Here is a 14,076-nt window from a genome sequence, read left to right on the forward strand (position 1 = left end):
AAAGTTTTAGATAATTAGAAGTGTTTCTTAAAATGTAAATATTCCAGTAAGCATTAAGCTTCATTTAAACTCTCAATTTATAAAAGTATATGTTGTTTTGTATCAATTTTTATAAAGATGATAGTCTTTAAGTCATTCATTTTATCTAAGCATATGGATTTGTCAGCAGAACACGACTTAAAAGTGGCTTCAGAGGAAAAGCAAGAAAGGCTTGAAAGAAGTGAAAATAAACAGCCACAGGTATGTAACAATTTAAATTTTAATTTCTGGCTTAATATTGGTTTGTTTGTTTTTCTTTAATAACATAGCATAGTCCAAATGAAGTGACCTTTTAGACTATCCTTTTAGAATCCAACAGGGCATAATTTCATATTGAATTTTAAAACATTTTAGCCTGTTATAAAATTTAAAATATTCTTATAGTCTGTAGTAACTCATAGCTATCTGTACCCTTGGAATTGAGGCCAGAAATTTCCAGAGCTCTCTTTGCTCTTTTATTTTTATAACCTTCTTCATGATAAAGAAGGTAACATCAAAAATTGAGTTGTATTACTAAGCAAGAGAAATTATGAACAATTGAACAGTGATGGCCACTGAGTTCACCTCATGTTAAAGGACTCATTATTCCCAGTGGTTCAAACTTTGCAGTTTTATGTTGCTGGTCATCAGTGCTGAGGTCAAAGACTTCGTCTTTTTTTTGGTTTCTGGTTGCCTTCAGTGTCTATGTTCAGGGAGAGGATGGGGTCATAAAAGCAACCCAACTGCCTATTGAGAGAATTATGTCTTCCAGAATGGGACTTTGATGTCAGGGTACAAACAATAACTTTCTTGTTTTAACATAAATAGAAAATGCTATTAAAATTTTTAAGTCCACTGTCACTAGTGGAGCTTAGAATATATTAGACCTGGATATACGCAGATAACCTATCTAGATACATAACGCTATCATATTACAGTGTAACATTTGAAGTAGAATCTAAAAATTTTCTTCTCTTTCTGATTGGTACTCATTTTGGCTTCTAATAATTTAGCATTTGCCTACTCTTTAGTTAATCCTCAGAAATATGAATTCACTGTAGGGGTTCACTATTTAGGGTATGCTAAGGTAAAAGTCTTTTCAAGAGAGAAAGCCTTTAGAATACTACATATCATCTGTGAACCCATTTCTGTCAGATTTAATTGATAATGAATTAAGTTTACTCCAAACAAACAGTGAGAGTTAAGCTTCCTGGTTCACGTTTTTCTCCTATATTAAGCCAAGGCAAATTATTTTTTACTTGTTAGTTATAACCCAGTAACTTAGGGGTAGTAAAACATAGATTAAGTTTCACAGTTCAATTTTAATTATTTTCTATTTTTTCTTTGTTCATACTTAATTTAGAATAAAATTAATTTTTTTTTTTTTGAGACGGAGTCTCACTCTGTCGCCCAGGCTGGAGTGCAGTGGCGCAATCTTGGCTCACTGCAAGCTCTGCCTCCCGGATTCACGCCATTCTCCTGCCTCAGCCTCTCCGAGTAGCTGGGACTACAGGAGCCCGCCACTGCGCCCGGCTAATTTTTTGTATTTTTTTAGTGGAGACGGGGTTTCACCGTGGTCTCGATCTCCTGACCTCGTGATCCGCCCGCCTCGGCCTCCCAAAGTGCTGGGATTACAGGCTTGAGCCACCGTGCCCGGCCAATAAAATTAATTTTAAAACATGCACCCTATGAGAAAAGACATCTGAGAAACAAAAGAAGCAAATTAATTTTCCACTTTTGCACCTGCAAAAAAATGCCTCAAGAACCAGAACTAAGAATTGTAATAAAGAGGATATATCTATATATTCAGGACTTCCTTTAAAATTCATTACAATGCCGGGCGCGGTGGCTCACACCTGTAATCCTAGCACTTTGGGAGGCCGAGGTGGGTGGATCACCTGAGGTCGAGAGTTCAAGACCAGCCTGACCAACATGGAGAAACCCCATCTCTACTAAAAATACAAAATTATCCAGGTGTGGTGGTGCATGCCTGTAATCCCAGCGACTCAGGAGACTGAGGCAGGAGAATTGCTTGAACCTGGGAGGCAGAAGTTGTGTTGAGCCAAGATCATGCCATTGCACTCCAGCTGGGCAACAAGAGTGAAAGTCCATCTCAAAAAAAAAAAAAGAATTCGTTACAAAAAAGTTCAACTGAAGATTGGTGAAAGTTTCGAAAAATGCAAAATTACTGTTTGTCCTGAGGAAGAGCTCTTACATTGTAACTCTAAAGAGGGACAAACTTAAAAGGGAGTGCCCCGTAATCTGATGAATTATATCCCTGATGGTGAGGAAGCAGATGCACCTGGAGTGTCTAACTATAGTATTCCAGGCATTGCCTGAACAGAAGGAGCCCATCTCACTCAGGTCTTGTCGTTGTATTTATACTCTGGGTCCCTCAAATACACTTGCCAGTCATCTTCTAAGCTTTATTCAAATGAAAATAAATCAGACTATAAAAATTATAACAAACCAGACAGGTAGCCTGTTTCTCACAGAGATGAAGAAGATAGAGAATTGTTGTAATGATACAGAAATTGAAAAATTAAGGAACCCAGTAGTTATGGTTGAAATGAAAGAAGACCAAGAGTTTAATCTGCAAATACAAGAAAATATAACCCAAAATACCACAGATTGGAAATTAGACATTAGACATTGGCCTCAGTCTAGAGATCCAAAAAGTCTTTTTGATTTGTGGTTTGCTCACTCCAAAGAATAGAAGCATGTGATATGGATAGAAAGCTGCAGTATTTCTGCTGTTACAGACACTTACAAAAACTAAGAACCAATACAGCGCTTGTTCCACAAGCCATATAGAACTTAGAAGCTCTTCTAAAGCTTAGAAGGGGTCTGGCAAGTGTGTTTCAGGGACCCACATATGACAGTCCCACTGCTAATATCTATAAAAGCATGAAACCTGAATTAGAAAATGTGAGTTATTCTCCACCATATAGTGACAGAACATCAGCAGCATAGCTAGAAGAAGACTTACAGCAGGATATGCAAAGACTTAAGAATGAGATGGGCTTGTTACAAGTAGAGTTCCTGGCTTTGAAGAAAAAAAGTTCAACTATAAAAAGAAAGAGGTTCCCTTGCTGCTTCTCTTATTATAAGTTATCTGGTTCGTTCTGGTTTTCTACTCAAGAAAATCTCATGTGTATAGTTACAGTGGGGTTATCTAAATGTGTAATTATGTGTCAAAGTAGATTAGTGCTGCTATCTAAATGACGGTTCTGGAAAACATTCTCATATTTTTGCTCATTCATCAACCTAAGTCTCACTGTGAGTCTTCCAGGTGGCATATGGGCTGGGAAAATTATTTAGCCATATACCATGTGACCTTCTGAACCAGATAAGCATAAGGGAAATTGCTAAAGAAATAATGTCTAGATTCTTTTTTCTATATTCATTTAAAGATGAATTACATTTATTTAAATGAGAAAATAGTAATACAATGGGAGGGAAGCAATGACTGAGAAGAGACATGAAAATGTATCTGACTTTGAGAGTTGCAACAAATATTCCCAGCCAAAGAAGTCTGTTTAATGTGCTTTCATGCATGCAAGTTTATCTGTTTGACTCAAACTGTTTAAACTTATACTTCCATCATGGCCACTTTAAATATTTTTGGAAACAAATATATATACTTTCACATATTTAAGAAAATCACCACTCTCCAATGTTTCTGTTGAATCAGACTTTTACATGATGTTGTTTAATAAAATATGGTAGGTTTTGGCATGTATGATTTTATCATATAAGTAGCATAACTCCTCAGCCAAAAATTTAGCATTTGACTCTATAGTAGAAGGCTGAGTTCTGTACATTTTGTTCTAAAGATGGACAAAAATCTAGAGATTTTCCTCTTTCAAAGTAAAAGCAGATGAGGCCCCCCACCACCCTCTGAGCCATTAAATTGCTTTGCCAAAGTCACACTTATAATTTATTTGACAAATTTGATGTATTTATCTGGTAATTTATGTAATTCAGCAATATGTAATTGTATCTTCCCTTTTGGTGCCATGAAATACTAGGTAATGCCACCTTAGGAGCTTTGGATGAGTTACTTAATATTTCTTGGTTTTACTTCCATTATCAGGTAGATAATGGGGCTAGAGTGGACAACTATACTGTATATCTTCCAGCTATAAACTTTTGTGGTAATTGAATGTAAACTTCAGGAACATCTCATTTTCCAGGATTCTGCACTAGCAACTGAGCAGTTTCACTTGGCTCCTTGTGTTGTGGCAAATTTTGGTTCCCCTATTTCAGTGAGTGCCTTCACTTTTTTGGTATCCCAGGATCCAAAGGAAAAAATAAGCTTAGTGCAGAAAAGGGAAAGCTTCTTTTCTGTTTCTGAAGCCCCACAAGGTCACATCCTCTCCATCTGGCTATTCCATGAAGAATCCAGGTGACAAAGGCAGAAGACACATTTTATGCCTGTGTCTTTTTGTTTCTCTGTTTTTGTGTTGATATATTTATACCACAGAAGTAACCGTGATCTGATGGAGTACTAGAAGTAGAGTCAGAAGCCCTGAGGAAAATCCTGCAGCTTGCTTATATTTTTAACCTCTCTTTTGTAAGGATTGTGGTAACTAAATAAGTTCATCAATGTATGTATGTAGAAGTGCTCAGTTCAATGTCTAGATTTATGATGTAGTAAATGTAATTCTTACAACTGACTAAAAAATGTTGGGTCAAATCACAATAGAATATAATCAGGGAAACAGAACTTTTAAAACTTTGAGAGATTTTATCTGTCCAAATAGACGTGGAGGTAAAGCTCTTACTATAGGGTGGTGTCTGGGTTAGATATCAGAGTATAAATGAAATTTTCTTTTTCCAAGATTTTAGTTTAGTCGAATTTTTTAACAACTTTACGCTTTGAGTTTGTTGTAATTCAGAGAAAGGCTTTTCCAATTCTGATATTCTTAAAAATTCTCTAGAGTGTGTGTGCGTGCCTGTGTGTGTGTGTATTTTATGGATTCATTGACTTCAAATAAATTTTTGAACTTTTTGAAATGTATGTTCTCTGAGGTTTAAGGTTTTGCTTCAACTTTGTCTCCAGTTGGATATCCACTTACAGCAACTTTTAATTGCATGAATGTACAGGTTGTTCTTTTACTTCAGAAATAACCATCATATGTTATTTTATTGAGTGCTAGCTAAACATTTCTTTTGTTTTATTTAGGATTCTCAAAGTTATGGAAAAAAGACGGATGTGATGCATGGAAATTATATGTTGAAGAGAGACATTGCCATGCTCAAAGAGGAATTATACCCAATAAAAAATGACAGTCTCAGAAAGGAAAAAGAATATATTCATGAAATTAAAAGTATTACAGAAATAAATGCTAACTTTGAAAAGAGTGTAAGACTCCATGAAGAAATGATAACAAAAACAATGGCCCAGTATTCACAAGAGCTCAATGATCTGAAAGCTGAGAATTCAAGGCTGAATTCAAAATTGGAGAAGGAAAAACACAACAAACAAAGACTAGAAACTGAAGTCGAATCCCTCCATTCTAGCCTGGCCACTGCTATAAATGAGCGCAATGAAATTTTGGAAAGAAAAGACCTAGAACTAGTTTTACGGAGAGCAGATGATATTTCTGAACAAGAAAAAATGGGTGCTAATATTTCTCAATTAACAGGTAAGAATGAGTTGCTTACTAAACAGCTTTCTAAAGCTCGGGTGAAGTTCAGTACCTTAAAAGCTAAGCTCCATGAGACAAGAGATGCTCTCAGGGAAAAGACATTGGCTTTAGAAAGTGTGCAGCTGGACCTAAAGCAAGCGCAGCATCAAATAAAGGAAATGAAACAGATGCATCCAAATGAGGAAGCTAAGGAGAGTCAATCAACTGGAAAGCAGAACTCTTTAGAGGACAGAATACGTCAAGAAGAACTCAAAAATCTCTTGCTTGAACAACAACTAGGGGATGCTCATAAGGAAGGCAATAATAAATAGTCATTAATATCCAAGGAGGCTCTGTTGTGAATGGAAAGGAATATCTCCTTCTAGAAGAAAAAAATACGGAATTAATGAATGAATGTAATTATTTAAAAGAAAAACTGTTTCAGTATGAAAAGGAAGAAGCAGAAGGAGAAGTAAGTATGAAGAAAACTATTTATAACCTTCTGGAAAGAAAATTTAAACATTTCATTCTGGCTATATGTTGAGCCTAGTTCAATATAAAAACAAATAGATGAAAATGTGTTTACTATACTGTATAACTCCATTTACATGAATCATCCAGGAAATACAGGTATAGGGACAGAAAGAAGATTAACATTTGTGTAGGCCTGGGGCTGGAAGTGGGTCATGACTGCTAATGGGCATGAGGGATTGTCCTGGAGTGATGAAAATGTTCTAAAGTTGAAATGTAGAGATGGTTGCATGACACAGTAAATTTACTAAAAATCTTTGAACTGTTTGTTAAAACAGATAAATTCTATAAATCATATTTCAACAAAGCTGTTTTAATAAAAATCATATTTCAACGAAGCTGTTTTAATAAACCAAAAAAAGTGTTTACTGTATCAGCTTGGAAACATACTTTGTTTCTAGGAAATAAAAGGTGGAGCTGACAGATGCTTTCCTTTGAGTAAAGATATTATGTCACCTATGAAATTTTAGTAGATACAGAGCATTGTTGATAAGGTATGTAGTCTTATACTACTGAAATAATAAATGTAATGTCTTTATGTTGCCACATTTTAAGACCATAATGAAGCGGGTAAGTGGAAATGCTTGTACCTGAAATGTGTATTTTGAAATTAAGATTCAATTAAGTAAGCCGCTTTGACACTTAATTCTAGATTTCCCAGATGAACTGAAGTGTGTTGCTGTGTCTTGTGATGCTTTTCCTTCAGTGGCTCTCTCTTTTATGTATTTTAGTTGGTATAACTTTGTTTTGATTCATACCAATGTGACTTAAGTCTGAAAATATGTCAGTCTCACATTATGTATTTTTCTGACCACTTAGTATTTTAAAGACTTCTACTTGTTATAAAATCACAATTTGGAATAAATGTGGTAAATTTTAGCAAAAAAATATTTGATGTAATGTTTCCACTGGTAGGTATTTATAATTTGCTGTGAATATTTTTATGAATAATTAATTCATAATTTACATTTTAAGTCTCAATGACTATCATTTGGATATAACTCTTTCCAGTACAAAGATACTTGTAGCTGTCTGTGATTTATGAGTTTGACATTGAATCCCCATTTTCAGACTAATGAAGGGTGGCAGAGTTCACGGAGAGTGGGATTGAAGTTTGTATGGGACAGAGTTGTAGGAGCTGAGGTCAGGGAGGGAGGTAGAGGCCATGTTACCTAGGGCCTTGAAGGCCGTTGGAATTTTACTTTTATTCTGAGATAGGAATCTGTAGGAAGGATTTCAACAGGCGACTGAATATGTGAGGAACTCAGGTTGAGTTGAGGGTCTAAGGTGAATGAATAGCGGGCTGAATCAATCTGTCATGTAAGAGAATACCAGTTTGGCAGGAAGATAACACCTTCTATGTCCCTCACTGAATTCAGTAATAAAGAAGAAAGTGTACAGATAAGGGAAAGAAAGTGAATCTGTGTGTGTGGTAATAATTTTCAAAGTATGTATGCTAGAGTTAAATATTATTAACATAATTTAATAATAAGGCACTTTATAAAATTGGTAACAAAAATATTTTGTCAGGTGATTGTGAGACAACTTCAAGAAGAACTGGCTGATCACCTTAAAAAATTTTCAATGTCAGAGTCTCCACTGGAAGTTACATCACATTGTCATATTAATTTGGATGAGACACGGACTTCAAAGAAGAAATTATTTCAAGTAGAAAGTCAAGTATGTATGGAATTTAACATGTAGACAGTTAATCTGTAGCTGGTTGAATAATATAAAGTGTTTTAGGATACTAATTTCAGTGGACAGCTTGATTTTGTATTTTCATTATAATTGATCATTACCATTTTATTATCTTTATAACGTACTTCTTCAACTCTGGCTCTTGTTCTGCCATTTTGAAAAATAGTTGCATATGTTTTCTCTTACAGTATCTACTCTTGGGAAAGTTGAGAATGATACATCATTCCTCACAGAAAATTGACTTTTTTCCTGTTAAACAGTATTTTTAGATAATTTCCTTAATGCCTTGGTGAGGCAAGCCAGATTAAGTCAGAAGAGAATGTTTAATGGAATATTCCAGAAAGTTGTCTTATTTCTTCACTTTTGTGAATGGACACTGAAGCTGTACCTCTTCCTTTCATGGATTCTAGGTTAACTTGTACAGAAAGGCCATCATACTGTTCTTTGAAATGCACACATTTTAGGTTAATTTACAAACGACTTGAAAAGTTAGACATTGCCTTCATCTTCCTTTCATTTAAAATATACTGTAATGGTGTAGAAATACTCAGATCTAATAGAGTATGTACATCCAAAATAGAGAGCTCAGAAAATTATCTGGATCCTACCATGGGATTTTAAAAACAGTTTCACTGAGAGATAATTCACATGTCAGACAGTTCAACCATTTAAAATGTACAACTCAGTGTCTGTTAGTATATTCACAGTGTTGTGTGGTCATCAGCACAATCAATGCTAGAACATTTTCACCACTCTGAAAAGCAACGCTACATCTCTTAGCCATGACTGCAACCCCACTCCATGTCTCTCCACCTACCCCAGTTGTAGGCAACCACCATCCACTTTTGTCTCCATAGGTTTGCATGATCTGCATATTTTATATACATAGAGTCATACAATATGAAGTCCTTTCTGACTGGCTCTTTCACTTAGCAGAATTTTTTCAGAATTTTATCCATGTTGTAGCACATATCAGTAGTCTATTCCTTCTTATTGTCAAATAATAGTCTATTTCATGGCTACACCAGTTTTCCATTCGTTCATCAGCTGATGGACCTTTAGGTTGTTTCCACTTTTTGGCTATTATGAAAACACCTGTTGCAAACATTCATTTACAGGTTATTGTATGGACATATGTTTTTATTTCCTGCATTGGACTTTATCCTCAGAGTTAATTGGGAAGATGTCAGCACCAGTTTTACCCATGTTGTCCTTCCTGCCTTCTCAGTTCCTGCTCATCTAGCCTCATTCATTCAGACCTGGCAGGCAATTTCCTCTTCATGAAGCTTTCTCTGACTGTTCTCTCACTGACCTTACATCTAAGCACTTGTTGCCCAGTCTGCAGAACAACTTAGCCCTTAATTTGACATGGCTTTTAATTTTTAATGGAAGATAATTTTGTCTTAACATAAATTTGCTTAAAGGGCAAATAATATATGACATGCATGTCACCTATCCTTGTATAAATTGAAAATATTTTAGCTTGGCAGCTTTCAGCATAGAACAAAATATACCATACCAACGATTTCTTCTTTAAGACATTAACATGGTAAATCATTTATTCTAAGTGTATTTTTAGCAATTAAATATGAAATTAAAACCAATTAGTCTAATAGAGGAGAATTGTTCAATCAAATGCTCAGGTTTTTCTCAGTATGAAAAAAGAATCTAAATTTGCCTTCCTTCACTATGTAGCCAAAACTGTATTTCTGGATGGTTGCCAGTTTGTCAGCTGAACAGTTCTGGCTGCAGCTTGTCTGATGAAGGATAGCACAGCCCCTTAATCCGCGTGCTCAGCAGAGTACTCGTGAAGGCAGTGCCACAGCAACAGCTGCTGGGAGGGGATTCAGAAGACTTGATTTAGCAATAGAGTCCAGGGTTTTCAGCTCCGTGGCTCAGCCTGTCTCTGCTGGTCATGTCGGTTATGTACTACTCAATCCAAGAGGTGCTGTTTACATTGTAGTACATACATGACTGTTGCCCACTGAGTCACACAGAGAGAAAAGTAAGCTATAAATTATACGCTCCCCATTTGCTGCCACTTTCAGTGGTGTGAAGAATGATTCAGTGCAGCTATAGGAGACCACTTCCATTAGAATGCCACCTGCCTAGCACATACAATGGTCAAGATATAAAAAACAGTAAAAATTATCATGCTAATAGCAAATATTGTCTGTAGCTCACTATGTACATGTACTCTTCTAAGTGCTTCTAAGCAAATCTTATGTGTAGCTCACCATGCACTACATACTCTTCTAAGTACTTCATGTCAGTCCCTGGTTTAATCTTCCCAACATCCCAGTGAAGTAGATGGTATTATTCTCTCCATTTCATAGATACAGAACCAGAGACACAGAAAATTAATTTGCTCAAGGTCACACAGCTAGTATCTGGTAGATCTGGGATTCAGACCCAGGCCTTCTGGCTTCTGTGTAGAACTGCCTCTCAAACCATTCCATGGAACACCTGGTTGGTGAGGTGGCTCATGCCAGTAATTCTAGCACTTGGGGAAGCTGAGGCAAGAACAGTGCTTGAGCCCAGGAATTTGAGACCAGCCAGAGCAATATAAATGAGACCCTGACTCTACCAAAAAAAAAAAAAATTAAACAGTTAGCTGAGGGATGGTGGTGAATGCCTGTAATCCCAGCTACATTGGAGGCTGTGGTAGGAGGGTCACTTGAGCTCAGAATATCAAGGCTGCAGTGAGCAGTGATCAAGCCACTGCACTCCAGCCTGGGTAACAGAGCAAGACAGTGTCTCATAAATAAAATGTTTTGTATAGATTCCCATAGAATTGAGTTAGACATCAGGCATAGAATTATTAGCCACTTTGATGTCTGCCTTGGGAGTAAAACATGTAATAAGGGGCAGCTTTAAACCATCTCAATCAATAGCCTCTAACTTCTCCAGATGTTCTTATTTCATGAATTCCTAAGCAGGAGACTACCTGGACACCATTCTGAGATGAAGAATCTCGATTGGGAAGAAGGGAGATCTCTACTTGACTGGAGCTTCCCAATGACATAGTTGAGTGTCCCCCAAAAGAAATTTTAGAACAAGATGTTTATCATGCCATATCTCTGTGGAAAAGGAAATTCTTTAAAAGAAAACAAAGGCAAACAATTGATAATCTGTTTCTCATGGGAAAATTTTCATTATAAAAGAAAAAAAGGGCTGGGCACCATGGCTCACATCTGTAATCCCAACACTTTGGGAGGCTGAGGTGGGTGGATTACTTGAGATCAGAAGTACAAGAAGAGCCTGGCCAACATGGCGAAACCCTGTCTCTACTAAAAATACAAAAATTTGCTGGTGGTGTGCAACTGTAGCCCCAGCTACTTGGGAGGCTGAGGCAGGAGAATCACTTGAACCCAGGAGGTGGAAGTTGCAGTGAGCTGACGTGGCACCACTGCACTCTAGCCTGAATGACAGAGTGTGGCTCCATCTCAAAAGAAAAAAAAAAAGAAAAAGAAAAAACGGACAAAGTATACTGATCCAAAAAAGAAGAAAGAAAGAGAGAGAGGGGGAGAGAGAGAGAGAGAGAGAGAGGAAGAAAGGAAGAACGAAAGAAAGAAAGAAAAAAAGAAAGAAGAAAGAAAGAAAAAGAAAAAGAAAAGAAGAAGGAAGGAAGGAAGGAAGGAAGGAAGGAAGGAAGGAAGGAAGGATGGACAAAGTATACTGGTGAATATCCTAAGGGTGAGACAGCCCCCTTCAAGATTAGAAAATAACACTGTACTCAAAGTAACATCCATTAAGAATCAACATAAAATAGACAAGATTCACTATCTACAAAAGTAATCTGCACCAAGTAGCAATGTATGAGTGTGTGGTTGAGAATATCATCTATAATATGTGTACTAGAGGGAAGAGGCCTCAGTAAAAAGGTCAGAGCTGGAAATTTATATTAGGGAATCCGGGTTAACGTTTTGAGATTTTAGGAGTTCTGAGAGAATTTAAAAAGAGGAGTAGCAGCTGGGCATAGTGGCTCACACCTGTAATTCCAGCACTTTGGGAGGCCGAGGAGGGCAGATCATGAGGTAAGGAGCTCAATACCAGCCTGGCCAACATCGTGAAACACCATCTGTACTAAAAATACAAACAATTAGCTGGGTGAGGTGGTGGGCACCTGTAATCCCAGCTACTTGGGAGGCTGAGACAGGATAATTGCTTGAACCCAGGAGGTAGAGGTTGCAGTGAGTGGAGATCACACTGTTGCAGAATCAGGAGGACCAGAGAGAAACCTTGGGGTGTATACAGGAGGATGTCTTTATCGAGTGTACTCAGACCCAGTGGACTCAACATCTGACAAACTGGGCCCAGAACAAAGACAGCACTTGACTTTTATACACACTTCAAAAACGGGATGGGCTAGCTTGAAGCAGGCTTACAGTTACAGTGGTGTGAAAGCATGAATACAGAGGCAGAACAATTAATTAAATTGTGACAGGTTCATAACTTAGGATTACACATGACCTTTGCCAAGCAACCCAGATGTCTGTTATCTAGGTTTTTGCTCTAAAGAGCCTTGCACTGGTTTATCTCAAGTTTCAATATAAAAACACAATAAGTGATGAAAAATAGATCTCTGGATGAGACCCTGTGTCATAGAGTCCAATGGAAGGGGAGAAACAGGATAATAGAAAAGCCACAAAAAGTAGACAAAAGTTATTATTTGTTTATTATAGAAAAAATAAACTTTGTTTAAAGAGAAATGGTTAAGAGACAGGGAAAAACTGAAACCTACAGGTGAATACTTACAGAGAATGACAGTATTTAGCTCAGCCTGAAGATAGATGAGGATCAAAAATGTAATGGGAACTAGATAAGAGTTTTCTAAAAATCATCTTAGTAAGATGTAATTTAACTTGGAATATCTTAAACTATTAATGGCAATGTTTCTAGAGCATCTTTAAAAACTAAAATGTAAATATAACTACTCTTAATTTATCTTACTAACCCTTAGTATTTTATGTGTAAAAACTCTCATTTTTAACAAACATTTTTGGCAGTTTAAATTTCAGAAAAGATAATGATGAAAGTGTGAATCTTTTTTAGCTGTTTTAAGAAAATGACTAGTTTTGAAATCTGTCATTATTGGCATCAGGTTTATAAAATGCACTTTATACAACTGCCTAAATACATATTATTCATCAACTTATGAGAAATAATATTTTTAAGATAGAAGAGGGTCTCTAGATTTTACAAAAATAATTTTAAACACTTTTTTTTCAAGCCTGAAGAAAAACATGAAGAATTCAGAAAACTTTTTGAGTTAATATCATCACTGGACTATAATGTGGATCAAATAAGAAAGAAAAATCATGAATTAGAAGAAGAGGCAACTGGGTATGGTTTTCATACTGTAGAACATTTTAACCATTTAGTAATTGATTTAACTCTAACTTTACTTGACTAAAACCTTGATACAAATTCATTTTATGTCTGCATTTTCATAATTAAATGAATTCTATTTTAAAATGTATTTCAGAAACTCACAACACAACTTTATAGGCATGTGAGCGGGAGTCCATGACCCTTGGACTTTTTTGAGGGAATTATTTAAAAAATCAAATTTCAGTATAAAAACACAATAAGTGACGAAAAATAGATCTCTGGATGAGACCATGTGTCATAGAGTCCAATGGAAGGGGAGAAACAGGGGGTGGGAGTCAGCTGAGCTGCTGGGGCAAGGTTGGGATGAAAAATTTATATTAAAAATATGTGAAAAAAGAAACAACACAATCTGAAATTTTTTTGAATGCCAGAACATTACACTTATTTTTATTTACTTATTTATTTATTCATATTTTGAGACAGAGTCTGGCTCTGTCACCCAGGCTGGAGTGCAATGACACGATCTCAGCTCACTGCAACCTCCGCCTCCTGGGTTCAAGTGATTCTCTTGCCTCAGCCTCCTGAGTAGCTGTGATTACAGGTGTGCCCCACCCTGCCTGGCTAATTTTTGTATTTTTAGTAGAGATGGGGTTTCACTATGTTGGTCAGGCTGGTCTCAAACTCCTGACTTCATGATCCACCCGCCTCGGCCTCCCAAAGTTGTCATGAGCCACTGCGCTTAGCAACGTATTATTTAATGGTTTTGAAAACAATAATGACAACGCTTTGGACATGTAATGTCAAGTGCACTCTTCATTATCTAGTTTGAACTTTTATTTCTGAAGACATTTTTGCTGTA

General features: G+C 36.5%; 1 protein-coding gene across 1 annotated transcript in view; it reads left to right on the plus strand.

Annotated features, from left to right (window-relative positions):
- The window catches only part of LOC100601821 (ankyrin repeat domain-containing protein 18A-like), a 52,003-nt gene that overhangs the window by 19,005 nt on the left and 18,922 nt on the right, over positions 1–14,076 (plus strand). Inside the window, 5 exon segments of the mRNA XM_030797364.1 lie at positions 170–240; positions 5,207–5,978; positions 5,981–6,123; positions 7,713–7,862; positions 13,117–13,229. Of these exon segments, the coding sequence (XP_030653224.1) occupies positions 170–240; positions 5,207–5,978; positions 5,981–6,123; positions 7,713–7,862; positions 13,117–13,229 (1,249 nt within the window).

This window comes from Nomascus leucogenys, chromosome 1a, assembly GCF_006542625.1.
Source record: "Nomascus leucogenys isolate Asia chromosome 1a, Asia_NLE_v1, whole genome shotgun sequence".
NCBI classification, from domain to species: domain Eukaryota; kingdom Metazoa; phylum Chordata; class Mammalia; order Primates; family Hylobatidae; genus Nomascus; species Nomascus leucogenys.